Genomic DNA, 16221 nt, shown 5'->3' on the forward strand with positions numbered 1-16221 from the left:
TTCAGCTTCCACCTTCCACCAGACCAGAGTCTGTTTATTCAGTTATATTTAACTACTTGTTTCCCTTAGACAGTAAACACATATCAAGTTAATAAACACTATCTGACTGTTGATGCATTACAGTTGAAATATCACCTCTGGGCACCTATCTGGCGTCCTCTTCCAGGAGATGATGGACTACTTGAGAAGATGCTGCAGACGGAAGACTGGAAATGGTAAAAATGTCATGTCTGAGGGAGAGATACTGTTTCATGTCTGAGGGAGAGACAGGTATCTGAAGTTAGAACTCTCACATGCTCACTCTCACCCCACTTTGTCAATTGTCCATTAACATTGTCCACCTCTTTTTTGTTCTTGTCTTTATTTCTTTCTTTAACCCCCCAGCGCCTCCTCAAGCCCCTACACCCCTCCCACCAGCACCTCCTCAAGCCCCTCTCCCCCTTCCCCGAGCTCCTCTTCAAGCCCCTCTCCCCCTTCCCCGAGCTCGTCTTCAAGCCCCTCCCCCCCTCCCCCGAGCTCCTCTTCAAACCCCTCCCCCCACCCCCCCAGCGCCTCCTCAAACCCCTACACCCCTCCCCCAAGCCCCCACCCCAGCAGTGCCCAGCTTCATCTCAGCTCTGACAGGTGGAGTTGTTACCGCGCCTATTCTCACTGGTAACAACATCACAGGGCCAGTAACCATGAACTTCAGCACAGGTAGGTGCTGAAGAATGAACAATGAACATGGAGCTCTGTACAGACGTAAATTTAATTCTTCATGGCCATAACGTTATTTTAATGTAAGAAGCTGCATACAGTGCCTGTCTCAGAAGTCTTGTAGTAGCCGACACTCTCCATGTCCTTGTGAACCTATCAGGGCAGAAGGAAAAAATACAGCTTGATTTCTTTATATCACCTTTTGAAGTAGGCCGCGGAAAAATAAATTATCTGACTTTACTTCAAAAAGCTGTTATCAAAAGGCTGTTCATGGGTCTTGTGTTGGTATTCAAACTTATGAATTCCATCTTACTCTTCAGTCCTACACTGATGTGCCAAAAAGAAGCTTTTTGAAACTTAATTTAAATCGTGCATCAACATGTATTTAGTTAATGTTTTTTCACTCTCTCCCTCCTCGCTGTCCCTCTCTCTCATGTACACCAAAGACTCTGCTGGAGAACAAAGGAAACAGCAACTCTCTACAGGTAATGGATTTCATGACATACCATAACATAATAATAACAACAGCCAGGTAAGATGTTTATAATGAACTCATAAAATATAACATAAGAAATCAATTCATCCTTGGCTAAGTGTCAACTCATCTCCTGTACCATTACAGTATATTAAGCAAGCTAATGGGCCTTATCTTACGCATGGTGCATCACGGTGCCAGACGCGATTATTGTGATGGCTTGTGTTTACTGTTTGATACGAAAACATAATTTTTACAAAGGTGTGAAGGGTTAAGCAAGGTGTGTTAGTCTGGTTAACCTATGTTGTAAATGTAATGTAGGCTATGGTAGGTCTTTTGTAAACCACAAACTATATAGTAGAGCGGCTACAAGGCCAATTTGGCAAGAATCGTGCAAATTATGATACAAGCATGAAACTTGGTAGGTATGTGCTTATGACCAATACAATCAAGTCTACCTGATTGGCCACTTGAAATGAAAGACCCCAGAAATTGATTTATTGCATAGAATTGACCTAGCAAATTATGATACAAGCACGAAACTCAACATGTATGTGCTCAAGAGCAATACAATGAAATCTACCTGATTGGCCACTTGAAATGGTGGCCATTTTCCAAGATGGCTGCCAAAAAAGACCCTAGAAATTGATTTATTGCACAGAATTGTCAAAGCAAATTATGATGGATGCATACAATTTGGCATGGATGTGATCAAGACCAATACAATCAAATCCACTTGATTTGCTACTTGAAATGCTGGCCATTTTCCAAGATGGCGTCCAAAAAGACCCGAGAAATTTGCAAATTTCAAATGTGCAAATTGCAAATGTGGTGTAAATAATTGTTCATTCTCCTTAAATATGTTTCCATAGATGATGAAGTGATACAGATATTAAAAATGTTCCACAATGACAAATAAGCCACCTATGACACATAAATAGCATGGTGATAACATGCTAATAATGCCAGTTCTTAATGTCAATGGAGGGCGTTGCGTGATGCCACCCCCCACCCCTCCAAACAAATAAAATGGTTATGACATGCTAATAATACAATGACACTAATATGCTAATAACGGCAATTCATGGTTTTATCGATGTTGCTGTTAAACAAAAGATGCGTGTACACCAGAAACAACCTCAGCTACCAAGTAGCCAAGATCGTTGAAGAAGCGTTGTCATGAATTCGCTTTTTTCGCTCTGGACGTGACATTGACATGTTTGATTTAGCTAATCACATAACGGCTCTGGCTTGTCAGCCTGGGACATTCGAAGATAAGAGCATTCCAATTGCTTTTTGACATGTTTGATTTAGCTAATCACATAACGCCTCTGGCTTGTCAGCCTGGGACATTCGAAGATAAGAGCATTCCAATTTTTTTTTGCCGAACCGCTCAATACCATCATATTAGCTGACTTTTAATTGCTAAATCACTTAATCGCTCTGGTCGCCCAGATTGGTTCACTCCCGGCGAATTCACTTTGGTCGCTTTATTCGCCGACCCTCCATAGACAAATAATGACTTCAGTCTTTCCGGTCGCATAGGTCGCTTTTGGTTTTACATGCAAATAACAGCGGTAACAGTTATTAACGACAAATAAGCCCCTTATAACACACTGATAACATGGTGATAACATGCTAATAACAATTCTTGATGTCAATGGAGGGTGGTGCGTGATGCGATACCATTGTGGTAATAATATGCTAATAACGGTAATTTATGATTTTCTCGATATGGGCATTTAAAAACACTAATAACGTGCTAATGGTAATAATGTGCCGCTCACTATAATTTGTACTCTCTGCGACTGTCCCCACAATTACCCCAGAGTTAGAGAACAAGGCGACCAGAGTGAATCAATCAGCAGTGGTCCAATGTCGCTGTAAGTGGCTAAAATTAATTCCGAATAACCTCAATGGCTGGTTTAATTCAGATAGTTTTGGTCTAAATATTGTAAGGATATCGAGAGTGATATACAGTACATATACTCAAATGTAAAACGGCATATACAGTGTAATTTGTAGTAGGAGAGTAGGCTACAGAGTAGGGCAGTAAGAACAGACAGGAATATTATATATGAGGCATACTAGCATATAAGTGTTCTGTGTAACCACTCTGAAGGCCTGACTGACCGCAACGTCAAAAAAAGGTTTGGTTTGACTAACTGTAGCAACATTGCCCTTTTCCATGCTCAAGGTGAGGGTGGGTAAAGAAATATTACATCTTACTTGTGACATGGTCAGAATAATCAGCAATTGATATTGATATACTGCCACACCACTAATCAAAAGGCATTTTCTTCTTCTCCACCTGCTGTATGTGTTTGCACGGCTTTGTTAAAACAGGCTTACAAATAGCATTTTTATACACGTGCGTCTTTGTGTTAAAATACCTACACTAAATTCTGAATCACATTTTGCCAATCAGCCCAAAACACAATTGAAAAATTGCTCACATTTGCTGTGAAATGGACTGTTATTTTTCCATGCTGAGATACTTACTGCCATATTGTTCTTCTTGGCATCCGAGTTCTTTGCCTTGTTACAGTTACCAAAAAAAACAAAAACATGCTGTTATCGCCTGCTCTGGTTGTACAGTCGTATTTTAGATAGGCAAGTTGGTGCACGGCTCTGTCAGTCCTGATGCTGTTGCATACGCTCTCTTCTATTGTCCCTCAGTGAGATTTCTAAGATTAATTTAGCCCTTCCAGGGTTTGTAGTCTTTGTACATAGTTCATTTGTGAAACACTGAATCTCAGTTATGTGCCTTTTTGCTTGATTTTTGCTTGATTGAATTTTGCTTATGACTTCATCATAGAAGGAAACAGAAATGTAGTGAATGTTAACATTGATTTGGGCCACATCTGCTAAATTAATTGCAATTAATGAAGTTCTAGTGTCTTATTTGGTGGCCATCTTTAAAAATGGCTGCCATATTACATTTTCAAGTTGCAAATGAGGTGGATTTGATTATATTACTCTTTAGCACAAACACACAAAATTACATACTTGTATCATCATTTTCTTGCTCACTTCTGGGCTAAATTCAGTCTTTTGGTGGCCATATTGTAAAATGGCTTCCATTTCAAGTGGCGAGTCAGGTAGATTTGATTGTATTGTTTTTTTAGCACATTCATGCCAAAATTCATGCTTGTATAATAACTTGCTTGATCAATTCTGTGCAACATATTTTTGGCGGCCATTTTCTAAAAATTAAAAGTGGCAAATCAGGCAGATTTTATTGTATTGGTCTTGAGCACATACATGCCTAATTTCATGCTTGTATTATAATATCTTTGGTCAATTCTGAGCAATAAATCAATTTCTGGGGTCTTTTTTGGCGGCCATCTTGGAAAATGGCCGCCATTTCAAGTGGCACATACCTGCCGAATTCCACGCTTGTATCATAATTTGCACGATTTTTCCTGTAGCCGCTCTACTAATAAACATGACAGAGAGGCAGAAACAGATGATGGCAGTAAAGTCAGATATTTTAAGTTGAAGAAACAATATATGATTATATCATATTAGAGTCTACTAGCTTTTTATATTTGTCTCTCTCCGTCACACACACACATAAACAGTGTAGCCTACCATGTTCTTCTGCATCCATCTCCTCCGAAATGGAAATGCGGTGCAGCCTTATCTTGAGAAACAAACAACACAAATAACCAATGATAACAAGTCAGAACTAGAAAATGTCATTCCAAGTAAGGAATTACCATTGCATGTACAGGCAAAAAGGCTGCTGTTTAAAACATTGTATTAGTTAAAAAAAAATACAAATTACTTACAGTATGATTGTTGAGATTACATAGACCCACAGTATTCTTGAAAACCACTTCCTAGGTTAGATGTTAGCTTAGAGTATATGACAGTCAGTACAAATTAATTGTAATAATTTAATAAATTATAATAATAAATAATTAATTCAATATTGATCAATATTCTTTATTTTAATACAGTACAGTAGAAACAACAGCGGAATGATACAAAAAATACACATAATGAACAGTTTATTCTCATAATGAACAGTTAACAACCAATCCAAGTCAACAATTCTATGTTGTTGAAACCAATTTTAAAGCTAGCCAATAATTAATCTTCAGGAAGAAACCAGATGTCTACTGAATTTGGATTCTTACAGAATTTGATAATGCCAAAAATATTATCCTAAGATATATTTAGTTATTATACGGCTCTTCACAATACTAGTAGAATGCTCCATTGACTTGAATGGGATTTCCCAACGTTCTACAGTAAAGTAAGTAAGGGATAACGGCCGCCGACGAGGGCGAGGGGCAAAAAACTCCCCGACGCGCAGTCCATTAATTCCGTATAACTGGACACACCTCGAAGGCCGTTATCCCGCTTATCACCCAGTTGCTATTGTAAAGCAAAGGAAACACACGGTTCCGTTTAAAAAGAAGCTCACTAGTTCAGCTTGTTGTACAACTTTCGTTGGCCCTATAACAGCGATAGCATGGAAAGTTAGCTAGTTTACAGTTGATTCCATTGTTGTGAAGCCTGCAACTAAAGATTCTAGAGCGCTGCAACCGTCGTCCTACTATGGTTGTTATAGTTACCATTCATAAGCATTGATATGGAACGGTGCCCTGTTATTCAGAATTAGTAGCCACCCCACCAGCCAATCAGAGAAGAGTATTTCTTCTCTCCGGGTGATAAATTCATGTAATTACCGCTGCAAACATATAATTACCGCTGTCAATGGCAACAGGTTTTGTGCTGCTGATCATATCACTCCGCAAGTATTCCGGTCACTTCTTGCATTGCACCGTTCACTCTATGCACTTACCACACTGAGCCTGCTAGGGGGAGACAATGAACAGAGGGTTGGGTGGTGCAGCTTACTCAATGATTTTTGACAATCACTTTTTACACTTTTTCCAAATAGATGACGTCGTCAGGAGGAGAATGAGTGCAGATAATAAGAAGGCTTTGCATGAGAGGTTTGAAAGGCTGCTTGAGGGAATAGAGGAGAGAGACAAGAAGATGCTGAGTGAGATCTACACTGAGCTCTACATCACAGATGGAGTGAGTGAAGAGGTGAACACTCAGCACGAGATTCGGCAGATAGAGATCAGATCCCAGAGAGTGAGGAGAACTGAGACGGCAATCAGATGCAATGACCTCTTTCATCCCTCTCCTGGACAAGCCTGTGTCCGAACAGTCATGACACAGGGAATAGCGGGCATTGGAAAAACAGTATCTGTGCAAAAATTCATCCTAGACTGGGCCGAAGGTCGAGCTAATCAGGATATAGATTTCATCATTGTGCTTCCATTCCGGGAACTAAATTTGGTTCAAGATGTTCAGTATAGTCTTCTGAAACTCCTGCTTGACTTTCACCCTGAATTGAGAACTGAAGTAGATGCACAATTCTATCATAAATCCAGGATCATATTTGTCTTTGATGGCCTGGATGAAAGCAAACTTCCTCTGAACTTTGAGGAAAACCGTAATCTGTCTGACATAACTGAGGCCACCTCTGTGGACATGCTGGTAACCAACCTCATCCGAAAGAAGCTTCTGCCCTGTGCATTAAAATGGATAACGTCACGACCAGCAGCAGCCAATCAGGTTCCCTCTGAGTTCATAGACAAATGGATGGAGGTCCGGGGATTCACTGACCAGCAGAAGGAGAAGTACTTCAAGAAGAGAATCAAATGTGAGACTGAAGCAAACAGAATTGTCTCACAAATAAAGAAATCTACAAGTCTGTACATTATGTGCCACATACCGGTTTTCTGCTGGATTTTGGCCACAGTGATTCAGAGAATACAGGATCAGAGAGGCAACAGAGAACTCCCACAGACTCTGACGGAAGTTTTCATCCAATTTCTCATCATTCAAAACAACACGAAGAACATGAAATATGGCAAGAAAAATGAGAAAAGGAAGCTCTTCATGTCAAATAAGCTTATGATCCTGAAACTATCTGAACTGGCATTTAAACATCTGGAAAAGGGAAATATTTTTTTCACAGAGGAGAACTTGGCAGAGTGCAGAATTGCTGTGAGTGAAGATCTGGAGAAGTCTGGGATGTGTACCGAGATCTTTGCAGAAGAACCTGTGATTCAGAAGAGAAAGCTGTTCTGCTTTGTGCACCTGAGCATTCAGGAGTTCCTGGCTGCTCTCTATGTGTTTCAATCCTTCTTAGCCAAGAACACGGATGCATTGGCGTCTTTCCCCAGAAAGGAGGAGACACTGCATGATCTGCTAAAGAGTGCAATCGATAAATCCCTGCAGAGTACCAACGGACACCTGGACCTTTTCCTGCGCTTCCTTATGGGCATCTCACTGGAGTCCAATCAGAATCTCCTACACGACCTGATGCCCCACACACATCAGAGCTCAGAGAGCCTGAAGATTGTAGCTGGGCACATCAGAAAAATTATACGGCAGGACTATGACTCCACAGAGAGAAGCATGAACCTTCTACTCTGTCTGCTTGAAGTGAAGGATAACTCCCTTCATGAGGAGATGAAAAAGTACTTGGAATGGGGGACAGGTCTTTCAGAGGCAGACTGTTCAACAATAGCCTACATGCTTCTTATGTCAGATGACATTCTGGATTTGTTTGACCTTAGGAAGTACAACACATTTAATCAGGGTCGTAAGCGACTGGTAATTGCCGTAAGGAACTGCAAAAAGGCCCAGTAAGTGACAATAGCCTAGTAGTCTAACATTTTGCAGATTAATTCAAACTACATTAATGGTGCTAGTGCTGTTTGCAGATTTTCTGGATGTGGCCTCTCCCTGGGTTCGTGTGAGGTTATAGCATCTGCTCTCCAGGTAGAAGACTCACCTGTGCAGGAGCTGGATCTGAGCTCTAACCCCCTGCTGGACCCAGGGGTACAGGCTCTGTGTGCCGGACTGACCCACACCAACTGCCAGCTGAGGACTCTGAGGTCAGGAACGCAGCATCTGAGTTATACTGGGGTGTTGTTGATGCTTTACTTGATGCTTTACTCGCATTCATGAAGGCATCACTAGCAGTTAAAAACATTCGGGGCTTTAGCCCGTTTAGTTGAAACGGTTCTCATTATTTCCATTTTGCCTGTGCTTGCTGCTCACTTTTGATAGATTAATCCAACGACTCTAGCCTCATTTGCGCCACATTGATGGCATAATATTGTCAATAAGCATACATTATCATTAGCAGTCGTCATTCCTTTGACAATATCTTAACATTTATGTTTGCTATTAAAAATTAACTATATAGCCTAGTCATCTAGCAGATTGGAATATGATTTAATTAGCAAAGATGCATATCATATGGTTCATGTTATATTTAGCTTAAGGAGAATGAATAATTGAGGACTCACTCATGGGATTCTACAAAGGCAAAGTAAGTAGGCTATAAACCTGTTTGGCCATGCTCCAAACTATAGACTAGTGAGTGCAGGTGCAGGGCAGGCTGATAAACAACCTGAAATCGTAAATGACGCAAACAGCATAACTCTGCCACCTCCTTGTCCTTTATGATTTCCTCTTAAATGCAAACAATGGCATGCCCTAGAACTGGTTCTTCCTCTCTCTGTGTCTCTCTCTCTCTTTTGTGCGCGCTCAAAGTAGCCTGCATTCCAAATTATGTTTTATGGTAAGGTAACATTCAAGTTAGATCTGCTGCATGAAGGGAGTGAGAGGACACCCGTTTCCTATTTGTATGTTTGTTAATACTGGTGGGTCCATCTCATCTCAAGGCTTTAATGCACGATTAGAATATAAACTATAAATAGATTCTGTGTTATTTGCTTAAAAAAAAAATTCCAGGGCTTTAGCATGCCCATACCTAACAACACCACTGTGTGACGCTGATGTAAAATATGCTGATTGCAGACTGGCTCAGTGTGGGCTCACAGTGGGATCATGTGAGACTCTCACAGCTGCTCTTCAGTCTGAAACATCTCAACTCAGGGAGCTGGACCTGAGTTACAATGACCTAGATGATCATGGAATACAGTTATTGACTCGTGGTTTGACACAAAAATACTGCAAACTGGAGGTGCTGAGGTGAGTACTACATAAAGTAATAAATTATGATGATGTCAGGAGGATATGTTTCATTCAGAAGAATCATACAATCTCTCAGACCTCTAGCAATCCAACATACGCAAACACACACACACACACACATAGAGAGAAAGTAAGAGAGTGACTTCTTCATGGCCAATGGCCAATACCATGACATGACTGTCATGGCGGCGCAGATATGTTTTCCCTTGTAAAAGTAACAAATGAAAACATTCTAAGTAAGCTGAAAAATCTCAATCCTAGCAAAGCAACAGGTCTTGATAATATTCCCACAAGATTCATACGAGATGCTGCAGAAACTATTTCTCCTTGCATAACACATATTACCAACCTGTCCATAGAACTAAGTACATTTCCAATTGAATTCAAAAGGGCGAGAGTAATTCCTTTATATAAAAAGGGGTCAAAGTAGATCATGGAAACTATCGTCCCGTATCCATTTTATGTTGTCTGTCCAATGTCATTGAAAGGGTTGTTCATGAGCAAATAGATAACTACTTATCATCACACAATCTTTTGTACGAATTCCAGTCAGGATTTAGAAAATCTCATTCTACAGACACTTGCTTACTTTACTTAACAGATTACATTAAAAAACAAGTGGATGAAGGGAAATACTGTGGCATGGTTATGTTGGACCTCCAAAAAGCGTTTGACACTGTGAACCACTGTATTCTTTTAGTCAAACTTAGAGCCTTGGGTTTTAATTCTGTATCTCTACGTTGGATCCAATCTTATTTGGGGGATAGGGAACAAGTGGTAGATGTGAGTGGTACTATATCAACTCCTCTTCCACTTACATGTGGGGTCCCCCAGGGAAGCATCCTAGGTCCGTTATTTTTTCTGCTGTACATAAACGACATGAAGTCAGCATGTGATTGCAATCTGTATCTTTACGCGGATGATTCAGCTCTTTTAGTGTCTCATCGTAATAAAGCAGAGGTAGAGAAATTACTTAGTTCAGAACTTCAGAAAGTCAGCATTTGGTTATCTGAAAACAAACTGTCTCTCCATCTTGGTAAAACTGAATCAATACTATTTGGATCAAATGATAAGCTAAGGAAGTCACCTGGATTCAGTGTGGTAGTTGGTGATTCTGAAATAATAACTAAGGAATCAGTAACTTACTTAGGCTGCATACTTGATAATAAATTATCTGGGGAGTGCATGGCTCTAAAAGTTCTGTCTAAAGTAAATCAGAAAATAAAAATTCTAGCTAGAGTATCCACATTAATAGATAGACAAGCTCTCGAGATTCTTGCTGGGGCCCTAATACAATGCCACTTTGATTATGCCTGCACTTCATGGTACACAACCATTCCTAAGATTTTCAAACAGAAGCTGCAGACATCACAAAACAAATTAGTGAGACTTATTCTTAAACTATACCCATACACACACCTCAACCCGGCTCATTTTAGTAGCCTTAAGTGGCTCAAAGTAGAGGATAGAGTAACATATATAAAAATGTGTATGGTACATAAAATAATTAAAAATAAAGTACCAACATATCTTTGTAATTATTTTTTTCGGGTAAATGCTGTTCACAGTTACTCAACAAGGGGTAGTACCACTGACTTTGTTCTATGTAGATTTAAAAGTTGCATGGGCAAGGGCTCTTTTCTGTATTCAGCAGCCATCATATGGAATGGGTTACCAGCAGCATTAAAGTCAACAGATAATACCGATCATTTTAAATCATCCCTAAAGAACTGGCTAAGCAATAGACAGTAGTATGGTTATTAGAGTTACATGCACTGTATGTACTGAGCAGTAGACAGTAGTATGGTTATTAGAGTTACATGCACTGTATGTACTGAGCAGTAGACAGTAGTATGGTTATTAGAGTTACATGCACTGTATGTACTGAGCAGTAGACAGTAATATGGTTATTAGAGTTACATGCACTGTATGTACTGAGCAGGAGACAGTAGTATGGTTATTAGAGTTACATGCACTGTATGTACTGAGCAGTGGACAGTAGTATGGTTATTAGAGTTGCATGCACTGTAGGTACTGCACTTCCTTCTCTGTTTTATGTTGTATGTCTGGGGATGCCTGGTCCTCTCTATGTTACCTTGTTTTATTTTTGTTTTATTCCTCCACATACCACCAACATAATTACATTCACTTTAAGACATATGCCTTCACCACATGCCTACACCTGCAAACACTGACACACACCACCAAATGCACACATCTTAAGGACCACAATGGAAATAAGCCCTGTGGCTTTATTGTGTTTATCCTTTTGACTGATAATTGAACAAAGTCATTTTATTTATTTATTCATATAAGAATCATCCTTTGTACAAAAAACATCATGTCAATAAAGATTTTCAATCAATCAATCAATCAGAGCGAGCATACAAACTTAATGTGTGTGTGTGTGTGTGTGTGTTTGTCAGACTGGCCTTCTGTAAGCTGAGAGAATCTTTCAGAAATCTGGCCTCAGTTCTCCAGTCGGGACACTCACAGCTGAGAGAGCTGGACCTCTCCAACAACGACCTGACTGATGACGGTGCTATAGAGTTATCTACAGGCCTGAGCCATCCACACTGCAGGCTCCGGACACTGCGGTAATTCTACAATATACACTGATGAGGGCACTATAGAGTTATCTACAGGCCTGAGCCATCTGCACTGCATGCTCAGGACACTGAGGTATACAACAATATACATAATACCTCAGGACAACAACCATATTTCCCCACTTCCTAACAACCATATACCTAATGGCTTTAAGGGATTTATTGGCTTACTGGAATTATTGCTCTACATGATGTGGTTATTGTGATTGCAAAGGTAAACACCTTAGTAGATATTCCTATTTCACCATGGCGATATGCGTCTCCACTTGCCCTGTCTTTCTCTCTCTCTTCCAGTCTCTCTGGTTGTCTCATCACAAAGAGAGGTTGTAGGTTTCTGTCTCTGGCTCTCAAATCAAACCCCTCCCACCTGAGAGAGCTGGATCTGAGCTACAACCACCTAGAGGACTCTGGAGTGAGAACTCTCTCTGCACTTCTGAATCAAGAGTGCAAACTTCTAAAGCTCAAGTAAGAATAAGGGATGTTAAACATATGTGTCCTTGTCATTGTCAGTTTTACTTAGCATACACCTTTTCACCTGTCAAAAGTAATGACAAGTGGATTTGAAAAGCCTGCAGGTAACCATAGTTATGGAAAGAAACATCATATGTGACCAGCATGGCAAAACCAAGCACATGTCTCCCCAGAGACATTTTGAGTTAGACATTTTGAGTGATTCTGAAAGTGTAGTCTCAAAGCTATCCAATGATGTCTCACTCATGGAGATCTGATAATATTTGAATAAGTTGTAGCCATTTTAAAGTATACACATCTCAAAGCTACAAGCTGAGAAATCAGGGTTTTCAATTTGACTACTTTCTCCCTCAATCCATGGGAGGGGAACACAATGGTCCTCATTTACATGACATTAAGATCAACCCTCCGCCCTGTCACGGTCACTGATTTGTCAGCCTGCAGTGCTAATCACCCATCGAATATATCTGTAATGGGTTACAGAACCAGTTAGTAGCAATTAATAAAGTAGTCTAAAACAAACATGAGATCAAGTTTGCAAACCATGTTATTTTGAATGAACACCCAGTGCAAGGCACCAAGTTGGCAATGGATTTAGCAGGTTTAGCAATGGATAAAATAGTCTAAAACGCGAACTAAACAAACATGAGATCACGTTTGCAAACCCTGTTAATTTGAATGCACACACGATAAGGCACCCTGCCATCAGTCAAAACAAGACATTCTCGCATTATTCAAATTAATTGCCCACCGAAACTATCTGTAATGGGTTTTGGCTAGTAGCCTATGGTGCCAATAGATAACGACAGTAGGCCTACGTTAGCTAGTAGCAATGGATAAAGTTTCTAACACACAAACTTTATCCCCGTCAAATGTAACTGTGGAAATAGCATCTGATACCTTACGATCTAGTTCCTCTGCTGCCAGACCGAGAGATTCTTCCTCGTTGTAATTATCTTCGGCTAAGGTCAGCTCTAGATTAGGGATGTTCTCCAATGTAATGAAGTCGCCTTCATTATCAGATTCAGGTCATCTGCAATCCGCTGTGCTTTGTCCATGTCCATTACAATTTTAAACAAACAGCATGCTGGTTCAGTAAGTAGCCATGAGGCCTGCATGAGGTTACTTCTAGCATACAGCTGATTGGCCGACAAAAAAAAGAGCACTAATAGTCATGCCCAATTCAAACGCTGGTTTACTTCCTGAAACTTAACCATTTTCAAAGACAAAATATACACAATATACACTTTTAAAGCAACCAATGCTGTTATCTGAAACATGGAATTGCTTCTTTAGGACTTCAACTTGCACATTCTGCAAAAAAACGAAAATAACTAATTTTGAAAAAAATTAGGCAACTTGAGCCTGGTTTTGCCATGCCTGGTCACATATAGTAATGTGAAATGGTTCATTTAAGTGTATTTCACATCTTTGTGCGTTGTTAAATACTACTGGAATATATTCGGGGATGGATTACTGCATGGGCCGACCGGGCCCAGGCCCAGGGGCTCAAGGGGTCAGGTTGCCCTGAAGCCCAAGCCATTGCATGGAATCATTGCCTCAATACCAACACATCAGGATGTAGGCTATGAATCTGACTGAATTTAGTATTGGCCATCCCGAAAATGCACCACAATACAGGAAATCAAATCAAACAAATTAAAAATGTTCTGGGGGAGGACCCCCAAACCCCTCCTTCCCACATATGCAACATTTAGTGGGGGGCCCTTAATACATCTGGGCACAGGGGCCCGAAAGTTCATAATCCATCCATGACTATATTATTCTAAGTTTTAAGCATTTAATCATGAAGAAGCTAAGAACCCCACTATCGACAACATCAAACTAAACAGAATTTATAGATTTGACTGATACTCAAGTAGTAAGTTCGTAGGATGTATTTTTTGTGTGTTTTCTAAACCGGGTGCATTTTTGTCAACACAGGACTGATCATGATGCACTTTGCTGGTTGAAACCAGGGCTGCAGAAATGTAAGAAAATCACTGCATTTTAAAGGCACCCTGAACAGTTTTTTTAACCTCAACATAATCATTTTGATGGCACGACCTCATAACATGACAAACGGCACTCCTGCCATTGTCTGAGCTGCCCTCTGTAGGTAATTACTGGCCTAGCAACTTTCTAGTCTAGGGTTTGTGGTGTTTCACAACGATTTATATTCCCTTAGCACCACACACACAGAGTAAACTCAGTTGCCTTGTTTCCTGCAGACAACTGTGAACCCAGGCTGGACCCCAGCACAGCACTCCAACGTCTCAATCTGTCTGACGGGAACACAAAGGTGACACTTGAACAAGAAAAAGATGGTACAAACCCAAAGAGCCAACATTTCAATGTGCTGTGCAGAGACGGTCTGACTGGACGCCACTACTGGGAGGTTGAATGGAGTGGACTGGGAGCATCCATAGGTGTGACCTACAGAAGTATCATCAGGGAAGGAGGTGTCTATGACTGTATGTTTGGGGACAGTGACAAGTCCTGGTGTGTGGAATGTTACGATACATATTTTGGAGCCAGACACAATGAAATCGAGACTGACATCCATGCACCCCCCTCTGACTCCCATAAAGTAGGAGTGTATCTGGACTGGCCGGCCGGCACTCTGTCCTTTTACAGTGTCTCCTCTAACACACTGACCCACTGGTACACATTCCACACGACATTCACTGAACCTCTCTACCCAGCTTTTAGCTTTACATTCATGTTTTCTCGCTTTTATGGAATTTACATCTCCTCCTCCGTGACCATCTCTCAGATCCACACAGACAGATCCCCCTCACTGCCTTTGCCAGGCTGGAAGGAAGAGGAGGAGGAGGAAGCGGAGAGAGGTCTATAGTGAGAAGGATATTGGGGATGGGGGGCAGCAATAGATCTGGACTGGTGTTCAGGTAAAGGTGGTGGTGGCCTAACGGCTCGTGTCCATTATCGCGGCAAAGCCCACCGCGCCGCACATAGCCCGTTGATTTCCTATGGAGAGTGGCAAGGCGGGGTTTACGCTTCCGCAATGCACCTTGGGAAGGCGGCGCGGCCATTCAAACAGAGGCGGCGCGTCAAGAAGTTGGGCTTGGCTGCTTTATGCAAATGAGAGCGGTTAACGCGAGGTGGTTAGCCAATGAAAGTACATCTTCGGTAAACAAGTTCTGTCCTTTGCTCTAGTCTTCCGGTCCGGAACAATATATTTGTTCCGCCTGATAATCGTGTAGGTTTTATGAAAATATATTAAGCTATATAGTGGCGAAGAAGTTAAGTTTAGAACAAGTTCGCCACTGCACCCTATCAAAAAGACCTTGTTGGCGACTTGAACCAAGGCAGAATGTGCTTTGGAGGAACATGTCAGTGATATTTTTGAGTGTTTCAATAAAATATGTTAACAGTAGTAGGCTACCTCCACTTTAGTAGCCTACGTTAGCTGGCACTGTGTAATTACATCAAATAAAACGTTACACCATACACTTTAGCCTATATACGCCCACAAGCGGCGACGGGAGAGAGGGCTAGGTGTCTGCAAGCGTCTACGCGCTACAATAATGGACACGAGCCGTAAGCCAGACCGCAGAACTTCCTTAGTTCAAATGTGCACAATATGTGAAGCAGCACTGAACTGTGCTGTTTGTTAGCTTGAAGTAAGAAATTAATGATCATTATCTGTAAGAAATGGTTCAATACCACAACATAGTAAAGTGCCTGGACTAAGGATAACGGTATGAGACATGTTGGGGCAGTCGTGGCCTACTGGTTAGCGCTTTGGACTTGTAACCAGAGGGTTGCCGGTTCAAACCCCAACCAGTAGGAAGCGGCTGAAGTGCCCTTGAGCAAGGCACCTAACCCCTCCCTGTTCCCTGATCGCTGCTGTTGGAGCAGGCAGCTCATTGTGTCGGGATTAGTGTGCGCTTCACCTCACTGTGTGTT

The 16221-nt window shown here is 41.1% G+C and overlaps 1 protein-coding gene across 1 annotated transcript; it reads left to right on the forward strand.

Moving 5' to 3' along the window:
* The first annotated feature begins 1150 nt into the window (after nt 1–1150).
* LOC121709062 (NACHT, LRR and PYD domains-containing protein 12-like) lies at nt 1151–15457 on the forward strand. The gene is made up of 8 exons (XM_042092113.1): nt 1151–1181; nt 6087–7851; nt 7930–8103; nt 9035–9208; nt 11638–11808; nt 12115–12285; nt 14236–14282; nt 14523–15457. The coding sequence occupies exons 2-8, from the start codon at nt 6107–6109 to the stop codon at nt 15146–15148; spliced, it is 3108 nt and encodes a 1035-aa protein (XP_041948047.1). The 5' UTR covers nt 1151–1181; nt 6087–6106; the 3' UTR covers nt 15149–15457.
* The last annotated feature ends 764 nt before the right edge of the window (nt 15458–16221 follow it).

The sequence above is a fragment of the Alosa sapidissima genome, chromosome 5 (genome assembly GCF_018492685.1).
Source record: "Alosa sapidissima isolate fAloSap1 chromosome 5, fAloSap1.pri, whole genome shotgun sequence".
Classification (NCBI taxonomy): Eukaryota; Metazoa; Chordata; class Actinopteri; order Clupeiformes; family Clupeidae; genus Alosa; species Alosa sapidissima.